Genomic DNA, 16,218 nt, shown 5'->3' with positions numbered 1-16,218 from the left:
ACATGAATATGATTGAGTATGCTTATTATAAAGAAAAAGAAGAGTATGCAACAAAAAAGTATAAATGTTTTGCATAACATGGTTAATTTGGAATCAAAGAGTTAAGGAAATGTTATTAATTGAAAAATAAGATTTAATAGTTATGTTAAAGAAAATAAGATTTTGGTTATGGAAAACTGAATGGGGATCTCATAACTAAAATAATTTTCTTTTTATTGTTTCTTAAGATTGTGAAAAAAAGTTTACCTATTTAAATAATGTATGCAAGTTTATTTTTGTGTTTTCATAAATTAAGGACCTCTACTCTTTTTGATAGGTGCCATGGGGTATTTTAAATCCACCTGAGCTACCACCAACTCAAGCAGGCAGGACCTTGATTTAATGTCTCATCTAAAGGACAGTTACTGGTCAAACATAATCGCAAGGAGATTGATATTTTACAACAGGACGTTGGATAATAAAATTTTACAACACATTGCTTTTACAAATTTTCAAAGTAAATATCAGTCAGTGTATTCTGAGGTGGGCAAAACTTGTAGTTCAGTTGTACAGCGAAAATCCAAAAAGATAAAAAGGGACCAATCAGAATATGCCAAGGGCGTGGCTTATCCGGTACCTTCGGGTGGGCAGGATGATGTGTTTAATGATGACCAAAGGGGCGTTACTTTTCTACAAAGTGAACAACATGGTTCTTATGATGAGGATGACCCTTTAGATCAAGTAGAATTAAGGAGGTCAGAATGCCTGTGAAACAAAAGGCAGGAATAATACATTCCACATTAGAATTCCAGCCGGTGAGAGCGATTCCAACAGAGGAAGAGCTCGTACAGATCGAGGTAGAAATGCCATCCACGTTAGATGGCTTACAGTCCACAGGTGCTGTGAATATTATTTCAAACAGTTTGAATGATTTTTTTATTTACATCTTCTTGTGCCTTCGATTTTACATTCAAACATGCCGAGTTATTCAGTAGGGGATATTCATTTGTCCTCTCCAAAGGTGTTGATCTTTTTAAAGTAATGTCTGAGTTAAAATTGTTTACAAGCAACTTGAATTTGAATTTGTTGTTCGAGGGACCAGACCAGATGCTTTATTGGTCACAATTGCGGGTCCCTAGTACTATCAGTCCTTGGAATTGTTTCAGTGTGTTTGTGAGTTGGATCTTAGACAATTGGTTAGAAATCATCATACCAATACTTTGAGTTACAGTTTGGATCCGGCTCAGTGTGCACTTCTGAATGAATTTACTGCATCTTCTAACTTACATGTAATGTAACCTGACAAAGGGGGAGGGTTGGTAATTATGGACCAACTTGATTGTGAACAGCAGGTCTTATGCATTTTATGTGATGATTCTTATGTCGAAGCTTCTGGAAATGAGGTCAACATAGCATACCATCCTGTTGATGTGATTATGTATAACATGCTTATGCAGGGGCAGATAACATCTGAACAGTATAAATATATGTATATTGAATCTCCCCATATTCCTAGTATACTTGAATTGCCAAAAATACATAAAGACTTTCAAAACCCTCCCCTTAGACCTATAGTGGATGCTAGTAATTCCAAAACTTATGGAGTAGCTCAAACTATTGATTGCTCAAAGATCGTGTTATGGCTATCCCTCATTTGTGTAGATATTCTTGGCAGTTTTTGGCAAGGTGTAATGGGATTAATTTGAGTTTGGATTTTGTTTTTATAACCATTGATGTTAAAGATTTATTTAGTTGTATACCACAGTATTGGACTACTGTGGTTTGAGGAGAATTTGTCTTTTTATTTTAGGCTTGATCAGAATTTGATTAATACATCAACTACACTTATGGAGCTTATTTTGGACACAAATATTATTTATTTTCAGGGTCAATTTTTAAAAAAGGTTTTTGGAGTTGCTGTGGGTGCCCCTTGTGGCCCATTATTTGCTAATATCATTTTGGCATCGTGGGAGCAAAACTTTTATTTGATTGTCCTTTTTTTCAGTTTGTTCATTTATATACTTTATATCTTTATGATTTGTTTGTGGTATGGGTGGGCTCTACCAAGTAGATAGATGATTTTATTCATTATATCAATGGCACTACTGATTTTCTTTGCAGTTTACACATAATATCGGGTGTGGTTCTATTAATTACCTTGATGATGTTCTTACAATACATCCTATTACTCATTCTCTTTCATCAAGGATGTATAAGAAACCATCCTATTCTAATAGTTTATTACATTTTAGTAGTAACCACCCTCACCATCAAAAAAACAGGTATAGTTAAGGGCCAGAAAGTGAGGCTGGCTAGAATGGTTTCCAGTTGGGATGAGTTTCTTGATGAGTGCAACAACTTGAAATTTATGTTTTTACAACAGGGGTACCCGAAACAATTGTTCATCAGTATTATGAACAAGGTTGTCAGGAAAAGGGAATCTGGGACTTATGTTCTCTTATTGGGTTTAAGTTGCCATGCAGTGGTTTTGGATGATCTGGGGACTACTGTATCAGGTTGTTGTAACAATACACAGTTCTTAACTAGTTCATCGAACAAGCATGATGCTAACATGACTGAATCCTGTTCTTATTTTGTTACTATATTTAATGTTGATAGTGACCAGATAGCTTTTATTATTACCAAGAATTGGCAATTGCTTTCTGGTCATGCACAGGTTTTTGAAAAACTTGGCCCCTACCCTAAGTTTGTGTAGAAACAGAGTAGATCATTTAAGAATTATTGTGATATTATGGCCGACAAAAGTTATAGGGATGTTGGCTAAATGACGAAATGTGGGGCATGTGCTTTGTTATGTGATCTGGGAAGCGGAAGATATTTTAGTTAATAACAAAATCATTAGGTTTAGAGGAAATTATAATTGCCAATCTAAGAGTGTTATTTATATAGCTTTATGTAAATCATGCCCTGGGTATTATGTGGGCAAAACGGAGTGTAAATTAAGACAGCAGATTTACGAGCACTGTTATGATTTAAAAAAAACAGAAGCCCACTGATGTGCTTTTCAAGCATGTTGCTGCTTATTCCAGTCATAGTTTTTGCTTTTGCGTATTGGAACAAGTGAAGCAGCACCCAAGAGGGGTGGCCCTTGGTCCATTATTTTGGAACAAAGGGAATTATGGTGGTAAATTTTCCTCAATGTCTCGGCTTCGTCTGGTTTAAATGAGGTTGTTAGTATTAGTAGTTTGTTAAAAATTAAGGCTTATGCTAAATTATTTGTGTTAATAACATCAGTTAGGTCTTCATTGTCTTGGTTTATTCATGTTTAAATATATATTTTTATTTTCGTATATGTGTATTTTTTGTGCATATATTTTTAATTATATTACATGGTTTTAATTGTTGGAGATAATGTGATTTGCAGAGGGTATTTAAGTTGTCACATGTTGGGTTTAATATGTCTGTAGAAGTCTATACGACGAAAGCCCTTACTTGCAATTGTGTCTTGTGGAATAAAACTTCCTGGTTGCCGTCCTGCCTGGTACTTTTTTCAGTTTCATCCAAAGGACAACTTACTTATCTTTCCTAGATGTCAGGAGTCTTTACTGTGGATTTTAATCTCTTCTGACCAATCTGAGATTCCAGATAAATATTTAGAAATCCTCCTTGACCCCGTTACACCAGATCATTTTTGTAAGATGTCTTGACATCCTACAACAAAAGCCTTTTTTGAGGCAGGAGAAGGTGAATTTTTAAATACATAGTCTCAGACCAGACTATCTCAATATCCCGAGGTTGATGCTATTTGTGTTCCTCATGATTTCTCTTGCCAGGTTACACATGAGAAAGAATCATTGATTTCTATTTAAAAAAAAAAAAAAAAAAACACATGGACCATGGACCCAACATTTGCATCCTCTGGAGTTTCAGATTTCAGTTGTGGACTTTGTAAAAAATAAAAAAATAAAAAAAACTGCAGTGGTGGAGACTATAAATAAATAAAAGCAAATTCAGGTCTTCCCTCCTTTCCTCCTCTTCAGAGTCGATCTGTAACAATGGATGCCTTAGATGTCACTTGGGGTGATTTCAGTAGGGTAAAGGTACAAGGCTTGTGGGTTTCCTCAGAGAAACCAAAGCACATAAATGTCAGAGATATTGGCTGTAATCTTTACCTTAAAATCGCATCATCTATGGTCTCCAGGACCTCTCCAGATGATTACTGGCAGCACCACAGTGGTATAGTACATCAACAAGCAAGGGGTGCAAGGTTATACATTCTGTGCAGGCCGGCAGTGATTGCTTGGAAGGAAGCACTTCATGACTCATTAACCCTTCAAGCATCCTACATTCTGTCAGAGCAAAACATAGTGGCAGACAAGCTAAGCAGGGCCAGACCTGAGCCTCATGAATGGAAATTGAGTGAGGGAGTCTTCTGATTAATCTAGTTGTGGGGAACACTTCAATTAAATCGGTTTGTCTCCTTTCAAAACAGACAACTCAACAAATTCTGCTCCAGGACTCCTTGCATACAGGCCTGGAAAACAGATATTTTCTCATTCCCATAGATGGGAATGTTCCTTTATGCATTTCCACCCTTTTCACTGATAGCTAAAGTATTTCTGAATATTCAGAAGGACTCTCCAAAAGTAATTGTGGTGACCCCCTTTTGGCCCTGGTTACATTGTTTTTTTCTTCACATGGAATTTGCCAAGGGCAGTTACCACAAGCTTCCTCTTACAGTGGGACCTACTCACACAAGACTGGTGACATTTGATGCACCACAGTCTCAAGCATCTTCAGCGGTTTACCTAGATAATTCAGTTCTAATTCTTTTTAGGCACACAGGATGTGTAGCAGATACTAAAAGATGCATGAAAACCTGCTACAAGAAAATCTACATCTGAGACCTCCATACAAACAGGTTGCTCTTTCCTGGTATCTTAACTTTATGCTAGAAAAATTAAGCATCTCTCCTTCTAAACCTGAACATCAAGCAGACTTAAGGTCTGTTACATGGAAAACTGTTACTCCCATTTCTCTGACATCTGCAAGAAGATTATGTGAGTTGCAAGCTGTCATGGTGGATGAACCTTATCTGATCTTCCATGGGGAGAGGGTGTTAAGAAAAATCCCTTTTTCTTGCCCAAAGTTGTTTCAGAGTTTATTTTGAACCAAGTTATCAGTCTTCCAGTGTTCTGTCTTGTCCCCCAGAACCAGGGAGAAGGAATTCTACATAATCTGGACAAGCATAAGCAGCTCAGGTACTATCTTGACATAACCAAGACCTGTAGAAAAGCTGATCAGCTGTTTTTATGCTGAGGCAAAGAAAGTCTGTTTTTCATGGGTTGTTCTATTTCCAGATGGCTGTCCACAGCTATTGCCTTTTGTTATGACCACCATGGTAAGCCCGTTCCGAGCAGTATCAAGGCACATTCTAGGAGAGCATTGTCTTCTTTGATGGCTTATTGGAAAGGCGTGGACTTGAAGTATTCTAAGTGCAGCTACAGGGTTCTCCTTACATACCTTTGCAAGGCATTACAAACTGGATTCCTTTTTTATATCCAGAACTGGCTTTACTAGGACCGTTCCCCAAGGGCTCCTTTGTCTGCATCCTTCCTCCTCCCAGGTTAGATAAGCTTTGGTTATCAACCTGTATAGCCTAAAGGATACTGCAGCAGTGGGAATGATAAAAATAGTGCAGTTGTATGTATGTATATATATATATATATATATATATATATATATATATATATATATATATATATATATTGCACTTGCCCATAACAGCAGATGTTCAAATTCCTCACTGCTGCAGTACCAACACTCCACCCTCCACCCCCCTGTTTTTGTATATAGTTACTTGTTGAGATATAAAAGGTAACCATTTGAAATGTCGGGACCTGCTAGAGTGCATTCCAAAATATGGAGACTGAATGGCTAAAAGACTGGACATTTATATACTAAGTCTGAGATGCCATTTCAAGGAATATTCCTTTTTCCCTGCGGAATGATGATCTTGGAGTTGGTATATATAAGTTCGGGGGGGGCTTTCCCCCACTTTGGTGGATATAGAAGGCTTTCTCCCCCTCCTCAACAAAAAGAAGTTTTAATGAGAAGAGCAATTTTCAAGATTCGCTCTTCTGTATTGTCTGTCATTTTTTCGGCTTGTCTGCACTCAGCATTTTGAGTGCCAACATTTCAATAGGGAGGTGATCTAAAATTGTTTGTCATTGCATGTTTTAGTGGCTCAGAATGAATATGCTCCTTAACTTTTGTGCAGAAAAAGTCCTGAAGAATCTTCACTCTGAGTGCTGACTTTCCCTCCACAGGACATCAGCAGTCAGCACAAAGATTTGGGAGAGAGTCAGAGCTTTTGGAAGCTGACTGGTTGTTGTGTCTTGGGCAAGAATCAACCCATATAACCGAAAGGCTACTGCAGGAGTGAGGAATTCAGACATCTACTGTTGTGTAATTGCAACTTGAACAACCATATTCTTTCTTCCTTTTCATTACTTGGCTTGGTCATAAGATATGCTTGGCTCAAAGGAATTGGCAGTGTGCTTAAACAGATTTTATAGTTACATTTATCCACAGGGGTGATTTTTTTTAAATTGGGAGGAAGCTTGTATAAATTGTTTGCCCTTGTTGTATTTGTAGTGTAGTGGTATTGTTATCATACTTTCTGCCTTACAGGAAGAGGACGTTATAATAGAGGATTTCGAAGATGGCACTGAACCTGAGGGTAGTGGCAGTGAGGATGACATCAGAGAGTTGCGTGCTAAAAAGGAAGTGTTGGCTCGGAAGATAGCTGAGAGGCAACGACGGCAAGAAAAGATTCAGGTAACTTTTATTTTTACATTGCTGAATCTGTCCACAGAATAACAATCACTGGTGAAGATAGTTTAGTAACAGAAGTCCAACTCTAATTTTTTCCCCTAAAACTTGATGTAGTTTTAAATGCGAATTTGCAAATTTAAGAGGGAGACTTTCTGGTTTTCTACTTATGGATTTGGAATTGGGTCCAGCAGCAGACCAGGGATCATTGATTCTTAAAGGGGCAACCAGATGAGGAATAGATGTGCTTAAGGGTTGTGCATTAAGTTGCTGTCTGACTTTGGGGTTGAGAAGAGGATGAATCTCCTATTCTACGTGAACTAGCGGTCACGGTTCTGATCTGATTAGGCACATAGTCCTCTAAAGTGAGCAGTGTGTGTTGTGTTTGTGTATGTACATTACTTGTGGAAGTTCCTGGGACATTTTCTTTGCAAATTAAGTTGTTTTGTTTAATTTAATTTGCATCTAGGTATCGGATGGTAATAAATTGAAAAAGGTAACATTTTGTTGCTCATTAGTGATTCTGGCAGTTACATAACAGGTGTTCAAATGATGGCAAATTGGTGCACAAAGAACCAAGCACACCATTTTGATGTGGGGGTGCAGCTAACCAAATGTACGAGGTATGAGCTTGCCATGGTTTGTTGCAACTGGTAGTTTTGTTGATGGGTGGGGGGGATACATCGCACTTTCAGTCCTTAGTGATAATATTCTGTAGAGCTGACATTAATAAACTCCTTCTTCAGGTCTATAGCTCTTTTTGGACTCTGTGCCACTCAGCATTCGGCATCAGTTCTTAATAGGTTTTCACATTGAGACTTATGTATACTCATGCCAGCACATGTCGCCACATCTCATGTTGACTACATAAATGTTCTTGTCATTTCCTTTTTGCTGTTAACAAAGTTCAGATCACGATTCTTGCTTCTCTTTGGTAAACATTACTGCATTTGCATATCATTTTCATGTGTTTTTTGGTGGCTGCAATTTAATTATATGCAACTTGAGAACACTGAGGTATATTTGCTTATTCAGTGGCTACATATGTGTTTTGCACTCCTTTTAAGGAGTGATGATTTTATATTAAAAAAAAAACAGGTAATCCTGCATGTGTCTCAAACTCAAGGCAGTTGCAGGGAAAGCGTGGGTCTGAGAAGATAGATTGTTGTATCATGTGGTATTATAGTCATTTCTGGCCTTGATAATACTAAGGACCCAATTGTCCTGTGCCCCTGTGGAATTCTGAGATTTTGTAAGAATTTTTTTATATGTGATGACAGTTGGTGATTAATATGAGTTTGTGTAGAATTGTGAAGCATGGATGCTCAGCATATTATTTCACAGTGGAGTAATTGCATTTATTGACTAGGGCTGTGAATAAGGATAATTTGGAAAGCACTGGCTTTAATTATTGAATTGTATCCATACAGAAGAATGCCATATGAAATCAGGATTTTTTTTAGAATTTTTTTTTTAATATTTTAGCATCTGTATAGGTTACTTTTGCATCAAATACTAACAGTTTCTTTAAGCTCTTAGGTTCTTGTTTTTTGTTGAATGAGAAATTTGTTAATAGTGAGATATTTCCTATGTAATGGGCCGGCTCTTGTAGTCACTTTCAACCTAAGAAGGCAGTTGGGCCAAAGTTCTAGTTCAAATGTAAGAAATAAAGGCTTGCTTTTTTTAGCCACATACTGTTTATTTTTGTGAAATATAATTTTAGCTTGCAAATTGTAAAAGTTCAACTTGCTGCTTCATAGTTTTTTAGGGAGTGGTTACAGAACTAGAGCTAATACAAAGACTAGTGTAAGTGGTCTCTCAGTATTAGAAGCAATATTTTAGGAAATAGGAGTGTATGCTACCAGATCCATCATTCCATGTAGAATGCTCTTTACTATTTTGACATCTGTTTCTGTGAAAAGAAAAAAGGGAGAGTTGTTTCTTTGAATTTTTTAATGGTTGAGCACTGATTCATATGGATTATTTTCATACTCATCCCAGGAGCATGGTGTGGTTAAGTGACTTGTTCAGAGTCACTGAGAGAATCAAACCCTGTACCCAGTAAGCTTGATGTTTTGAAGCTTGGTGAATGCTGCCATTTTTAATTGCAAGACAGTAGAAAGACTGTTGAAGAAAAATGTAGGTGATCCAGTAGCTGCCGGAAAATAATCTTCTTAATGATTTAAGTAAGCTGCTTGTTGCTTGCTTGTGGTGTGAATTCATGACGGGTTGACAGGGTTTGCAAAGTATGAGATTTTCCTTCATTTCTGAGAAGCACGTTGGATTTGTATAGAATATTGTTACTTTGTTCTTGTAGTTGTCAAGACAAATCATTTTGATGGTTACTTAGAGGAAACTGAAACATAAGTGGCATAACCAACAATTACGCATTGTGTGTGTTGTTGACCCTTGTCACATAGGGACACTACATATAACTGACAGAAATAATGTAGGCAAGCTAAATTATGTAAATGGTTGTGCAAGACCTCATGCTTTAGACCTATAAACAAGTAACTACAGGACAAGAATATGTGTTTGGTTATTTGTTTACTGGGGTAGTACACTGATCACTTTAGACCATTTTCAGGCACAGTTAATATTGTACTTGTATACAGTCTAAGTACTTGTATCATATCTAAATCTGAGGTGCATACATCTTAACCCCTTAGTGCAATAAATCTATTCAAAGCTTAAAATAATGGGAGGATGAAGGCCCAGAAATAGGGACATATTTTAAGTATTGCTCTTACAATCTTAAAGCATTGTTGGAATAACAGGTTTTATGTTTTTTAATTTTCCAAATCTTTTGGGATGTTCTTCGTGTTTGCAGTCATCACACTTGGGTTATCTGCCTGCAGGTAGCCCTCAGTCGGCCCGAATACCAGCCAACGCCATTACATCAGTCTTTCTTCCCAAGGAGCCCGAAGCAGAAGCAGTTCGCAAGTGACGGTCAGCCGCTACCTGAATTTTCGTTTACGAATATAATAAACCTTAAGTCTTCTAAAGCCAAGTACCCCATTGGGGATCCTTTTTTCTTGCTCTAACCGATGTCAGAAAAAGTTAACAATTGTCTTGCCTTTGGAAAGCAAATGCCTCACAGAGATTTTCATTCTTACTGTGTCACTTGTTTAGGCCCAGACCACGATGTTCCTCATTGTCGCTTTTGTGTCTTAACGCCCGAACCATTCGTCTTTGTCATTAAATTTGTTTGCTCTTGATCTCCGTATTCTGAAATAGCTTTGGTAACCCATCCGGCTACCAATATTCTGAAAAAATGTAAAGATAAAGACAGACACAGACCGCATAGGTCCAAAACTGCCGACAATGCTTCCGTTAAGCTAGTCGCCAGTCCACCGGTACTCAGGTGCTTTCACAGTCCCTGATGCCTGCTTCATTGGGTTCGCAGGCCTCTACTGAGACCCATTCAGAGTCCGGTATGCTGCGAGACTCTTCATCGACTATGGAACCTGCGGATGTCTCTACCTTGGATGGGTCCAGAGCCGCTGAGCAGGCACCGGCTTCTGAGGCAGTTATTCACTCAACCGATGTTTGACTCAAACAGATGACTTTTTTAACCAAAACTACAGAGTTTCTTAGGCCCAGAGTACGCACTTCGTCTAGAAAACCGACGACCAAAGTGCATGCACCTGCTCCCATGCCACAAAAACAAATGCTTAGAATGGCTGAAGACCTTATTACACTGATTAGGGGAAGTCAGCCTTCCCCAGCTAAGAGACAGAGTCCAGTCCCCTTCAGCTTCTACAGACCAGGAGTTCGATGACTTTGAAATTTTTGATTATGAAGACATGCCCTTATTTGCTTATGAGGATTCAGATGCAGAGGAATCCATTCCCTCTGCCTCCCCTCCAGAGGATTTTTCTTTTGGTGAAACCTTGCATGCCTTGCGAGAGCATTTCCACTGGGAATGCCAAGGCTATCCTCAGTCCAAAAAGAGATTCAGAGAATTTCTAGAGCTGCCTCAACACATGCCCTTAGCAATACCCCCTATCCTGGATGTTGTGGATGATGTTTTTATGGAATCCAGTCGTACTTCTGACACTTTACCCCCTGCCCTAGGAAATCAGACAGGTACTACAGAGTACTTGACACTCATAAATTTCTTTTCAAGAATCCTACTGCTGACCAAGAGATCATTTCCCAAGGGCCTAAAGGTATCAAGGCTACTACAGCCAAGAATCCCACCCCTTTGGACAGGGATTCCAGAGCTTTGGACAGATAGGGTAAGAAAGTATATACCTCTGCAACTCTTGCTATTAGGGCATTGAATTGTCAGTTTCCCATGCTGAAGTACCAGCAACATATTATGGAACTTGTTAAACAAAAAGTGGCAGTAAGCCACGGTGGTGCAGCAGTGGCATTGTCGCCTCACAGCAAGAGGTTCTCCCGTTCGACTCTCGGCTGGAGCACCTTCTGTGTGGAGTCTGCATGTCCTCCCCGTGGTTGAGTGGCCTTCGAAAGACATGCATGAATGGGTGTGCCTTCGTTGAAGGTGGGACATCAAGCTGGCACTTCGGCACCATAAAAATCTACTGCCAATCATTAGCAGACCGGAGTTCCACTGTGGCGACCCCTAACCGGGAAAAGCCAAAAGAAGAACATTAAACAAAAAGTGGCAACCTTTACAGACTGTGCAGAAAATAAAGAATTGCAGGAGCTTATGCACTCTGCAAGCCAAGTCAGCAAGCATATTTTGCAGTGTTGCTTTGACACCCTAGAAGCATCTTGCCGGCAGCTGCCACTGGCTCTGTACTGAGAAGACATGCTTGGCTGAAGGAGTAGACCTTGCCAGACCATGTCAAATCAAAGTTGCTACACGCTCCTTTGAATAAGGACTGTTTGTTTGACACCAAAGCAGAAGAGGTTCTTAAAAAGATGGAAGAAATAGCTAAGTCTATGCATACTGTTAAAGAATTCTTACAAGTGCAACCCCCCTAGATTCAGTAGGCATTGCCCTTCCAAACACTGGTCCTTTCTAGCCCCCTCCAGGCCTTCTCAAACCAGACCCAGGGGAAACAGACCAACCAGACTTCAGTCTCAGTGTATGCAGAGATCTAAGCAGTGGAGTGCCCCCACTCCTAAAGCAGGGAGTGGTAAGCCACCTCCTTACAGAAAAAGCTCACAATTACTTCTTTACTCCACTCCCCAGCCCTGCCCAATTGCTTGTGCACTTAAGAGGAAAACTTGCCCTTCATGCAAAAAAAAGAATGCCCATCACTCAGGACTGGTGGGTCCTCAACATTGTATCCCAGGGGTACAAATTTTATTTCCATTCACTGCCAACCCCAAGCGGGTTTCCAGACCTTCCTCCAAACCAGTGGGCAGAGGCTCAAAACCAAGTACTTTCCCTGTTCGATATCAGAGCTATTCAGCCAGTTCAAGTAGAACAGAGGGGTCAAGGATTCTACTCCAGACTCTTCCTGGTACCCAGGAAAGCAGGCTCTTGGTGCCCAATCCTGGATCTTTCCATTCTCAACACCTTCCTGGTGGTACCAAAATTCCAAGTGCTTACCCTGCAGCAGCTTCTTCCTATGCTAACCAAGGATGCCTGGCTAGTCACCCTAGACTTAAAAGAAGCCTATTTGCATATCCCCATAAGGGAATCATACAGGAAGTATCTACGTTTCAGGCTAGGGTCTATACGTTATCAGTTCTCTGCACTTCCCTTTGGCTTATCTACTGCAATCAGAGTATTCACAAAATGCCTGGCTCCAGCCATTGCATACTGCAGGCAGAGAAGTATCCAAATTTACCCATACTTGGACAACTGCCTGATTCAGGTGGACAGCCAGGAATTGCTACTGCAGCACCTGACATTTTTGAAAAACCTTCTCACTTCCTTGGGGTACACCATCAACGAAAAGAAATCAAAATTGGTACCCAGTCAAAAGATTGTATTCCTGGAAGCAAGCTTGGACACAACTTCCCAGATGGCATTCCTCACCTCAGAAAAAAGTCTATCTGACAGACTACAAACAAATGGCCACCAGAACCCAGCTATCTGCAAGAAAAATACTGCAAGCCCTAGGGTTCATGGCCTCATGTATACTGCTGATTCCATATGCAAGACTGCATATGAGGAAACTCCAGTGGTACTTAAAAAGTCTTTGGTGCCAACATTCCCAGGACCTGGAAACGGTTATTCCTATCTTACCCTGTCTAAGGATGGAGTTCCTCTGGTGGGCAGAAGCATGCAGCCCCAACAAGGGACTACCATTGACTCAACCCCAAGCCACCCAGACCCTAACCACAGACACATCAGACTATGCCCGGAGGCACACATGGACGGAACATGTATTCCAGGCCACTGGAGCCCAAGTCAAATTTATCTGCACATCAACCAAAAAGAGATGCTAGCTGTACAGAATGACCTGACAGCTTTCAGATCCCTAATCTTTCCAGGACAACTGCTAATAAAAACAGACAACATCACAGTTATGTGGTACATCAACAAGCAGGGGGGAAGCCATTCCTACCCACTCTGCAGGCTAGCCATGGCCCTGTGGAACACGGCCTTGGATATTCAAGTCCATCTGCAAGCTCAATTCCTGCCAGGCAAACAAAACTTACTGGCAGATGACTTAAGCAGAAATCTCCTAGACCCACACGAATGGCAATTGGAGCACAGCACCTTCAACCGTCTGATCCAGAAATAAGGGACCCCAGAGGTGGATCTCTCTGCCTCCCCCTACAACCACCAGCTCAGTAAATTCTGCACTAGGAATCCTCACAGCAGGGCCTGGAAAGTGGATGCCCTATCTTTTCAGTGGGTAAAGCTCTCAATCTATGCCTTTCCCCCTCTGCCCCTCCTTTCAGGAGTATTACTCAAGATAAAACAGGACAGACCAAAGACAATTCTGATTGCCCTGGACTGGCCAAGCCAGCACTGGTACCCACTCCTGCGCAGCCTGACATTGGTGCCACCCTGGCACCTACACCAGAATCCAACCCTCATCTCTCAGCAGGAGGGACAGATTCTGCATCCACAACTGCAAACCCTAAATCTTGCAGCCTGGCTTATTCCTTGAATTCTGTCCCAACAACCTTAAGCAAACAGGTGCTGAACGTCATTCTTGAAGCCAGAAGACCCAGTACAAGAAATTCCTGTGCAATAAGTGGAAAAGGTTCTGCTCATGGATTCACTCTAAAGGAGAAGGTACAACACTGCCCTCTTTGTCTCTTATCCTGGATTAATTAGCAGATCCACTCCACAAAGGCCTGTCCTTCTCCTCCATTAAGATACACGCATCAGTCATTTCTGCTCATTACAACACTGAGCCACCACTCTTCTCTTGCCCTCTTATCAAACAGTTCCTGAGAGGGGCAAACAACTTAAGGCTACCAAGGAGAGCACCTACCCCTGCTTGGGACCTTAACTTTGTACTGGAAAAGCTCATGCTTTCCCCCCTTTGAACCTGCTGCATCAGCAGAGTTAAAATTCCTCTTTTGGAAAACAGCCTTGCTTCTAGCCATCACTTCAGCTAGAAGTGTATCTGAGCTACAAGCACTGATGGCTATGGAACCCTTCATTATTTTCCATGCTGAATGGGTTTCCCTCAGGACTAACCCTTCCTTTATGCCTAAAGTGGTGTCCAGTGTGGCTCTCAATCAATCCACCCATTTGCCAACCTTCTTCCCTAATCCTCATAATAAAGGGGAAAGGATCCTGCACTCCTTAGACATACAGATACAGCTCAGATTCTACCTTGATAGGACTAAGCCCTTCAGAAAATCTGACCAGCTACTAGTCAGCTTTGCAACAGGGTCAGAGGGCAAGGCCATTTCAAAACAAACTATTTCCAAAATGGATAGCATACTGCATCCATTTCTGCTACAGGCACCATGGGAAACCAACCCCTCAGGGGGTCAGAACACTTTCCACTAGGGCAACATCTACCTCTGCAGCATTTCTCAGGGAAGTGCCTACCAGGGACATCTTGAAGGCTGCTACCTGGAGTTCTGTACACACCTTCACCAAGCATTGCCACCTGCCTATCATTTCCAAATCCAGGGCAGGATTTGCTACAGCAGATTTGCAAGGCTTACTAGCCAGCCCTAACTCTTCTTGACTGCCTCCACCCTTCTTCAGTTTTGGGAATCCACCCAAATGCAATGACTGCAACAGTGAAACACAAAGAACATAGTACAGTTGTGTACACTTACCATAAATGTAGATGTTCTAGTGTATTCATTGTTGCAGTCCTGGTTTTCTTTCTCGCTCTCTGTCTCTCTCCCTTATCTATGGCTATTACTAACTCCTTCTGGGATATTGGTATTGGTATTTACTGGTGGTGTTTTCCCCACCATAACCTAGCTCCCTATTTGGGGGGCTTCTGCCATTTGGGGCAAGAAAAACTGATGTAATGGCATCAGCTGTCTGTTTTTATACCCCTGATGACCTGACGTCAGTCCTGGAATGACAACATCCGATGCAGAAATACTAAGTCTCTGGTATTCGGGCCGACTGAGGGCTACCTGCAGGCAGATAACCCAAGTGTGATGACTGCAACAGTGAATACACTCTAACATCTACATTTATGGTAAGTGTACACAACTGTACTTTCTCTTCAGCGACTTTTGCACTCAGATTGCTGAATTATTTGAAACACTTTACTGGGCTACACAGAGATCTCCTGATGGAGCTAGGAGATGCTCTCCATGGTTCGGTAGCTGCAGGGGTACACCCGAACATCTACATTTATGGTAAGTGTACACAACTGTACTTTTCTAATATTATGACGGGAATGAACCCCGTTCCTAAGTCAAAGTATGATTAAAGATCATGAAATTAGTATTGTTCAGTCTTTGATGTCAGCCAGAAGTGCTCTTTACAGCTGCCGCTGTGTGCCCAGTAATGATGACTCCTGCAATTCATGTGCGGAGTTAGAAGTATTGGTAACATATCTAAATACAGTTGTAGATTCTTTTTTGTAAGACCCATTACTCCTACTATTTTAACTGTCTGGGTATCTTTCTTCCACATTGCTGTCATTTCTGGCTGCAAATCCTGATATTTTATGACTTTGTGTCTGTCTGTATGCAAGACACTGTAGTCACTGGGTGTAGTGATTTCAGTGATCTATCCTACTTTTGTCTTCCTTTCATGGACCACCGTATCTGTTTTTCTCACATCTATCTTTTGAGCTGTTGGTAATGGGTGATCCCATGTGATGTAGATTTCATCATTTTCTATGATGCTTTGTGGCTCATGTTTCCACTGTTTTTCAGCTACGTCAATATTATAATGTTTGCAGAACCCCCAGTGCTCTTTGAAGGCTGTAGTGGCCGAGGCGCTAAATGCAATAAATTTTGGATCTGGTTCCTGTTGTCGTTTTTCTACATTTTGGTTTGCTGTATTTACCTTCTAATCCATTTCATATTCATCCATGAGGCTTATTTCACATGCTGCCAAAGGTGCGTCAAGGG

The 16,218-nt window shown here is 40.7% G+C and overlaps 1 protein-coding gene across 2 annotated transcripts in view; it reads left to right on the top strand.

The window, feature by feature from the left end:
* The window catches only part of SMG6 (SMG6 nonsense mediated mRNA decay factor), a 3,859,488-nt gene that overhangs the window by 3,057,025 nt on the left and 786,245 nt on the right, over nucleotides 1-16,218 (top strand). For both annotated transcript variants that reach the window (XM_044054377.1, XM_044054376.1), the window contains exon 15: nucleotides 6,634-6,780. In XM_044054377.1, the coding sequence (XP_043910312.1) occupies nucleotides 6,634-6,780 (147 nt within the window). The remainder of the gene's footprint in view (nucleotides 1-6,633; nucleotides 6,781-16,218) is intronic.

The sequence above is a fragment of the Protopterus annectens genome, chromosome 13.part0 (assembly GCF_019279795.1).
Source record: "Protopterus annectens isolate FY-2018-M chromosome 13.part0, PAN1.0, whole genome shotgun sequence".
Classification (NCBI taxonomy): Eukaryota; Metazoa; Chordata; order Ceratodontiformes; family Protopteridae; genus Protopterus; species Protopterus annectens.
Note: the sequence above shows the minus strand (reverse complement) of the source record. Positions and strands in the feature narration are given on the sequence as shown.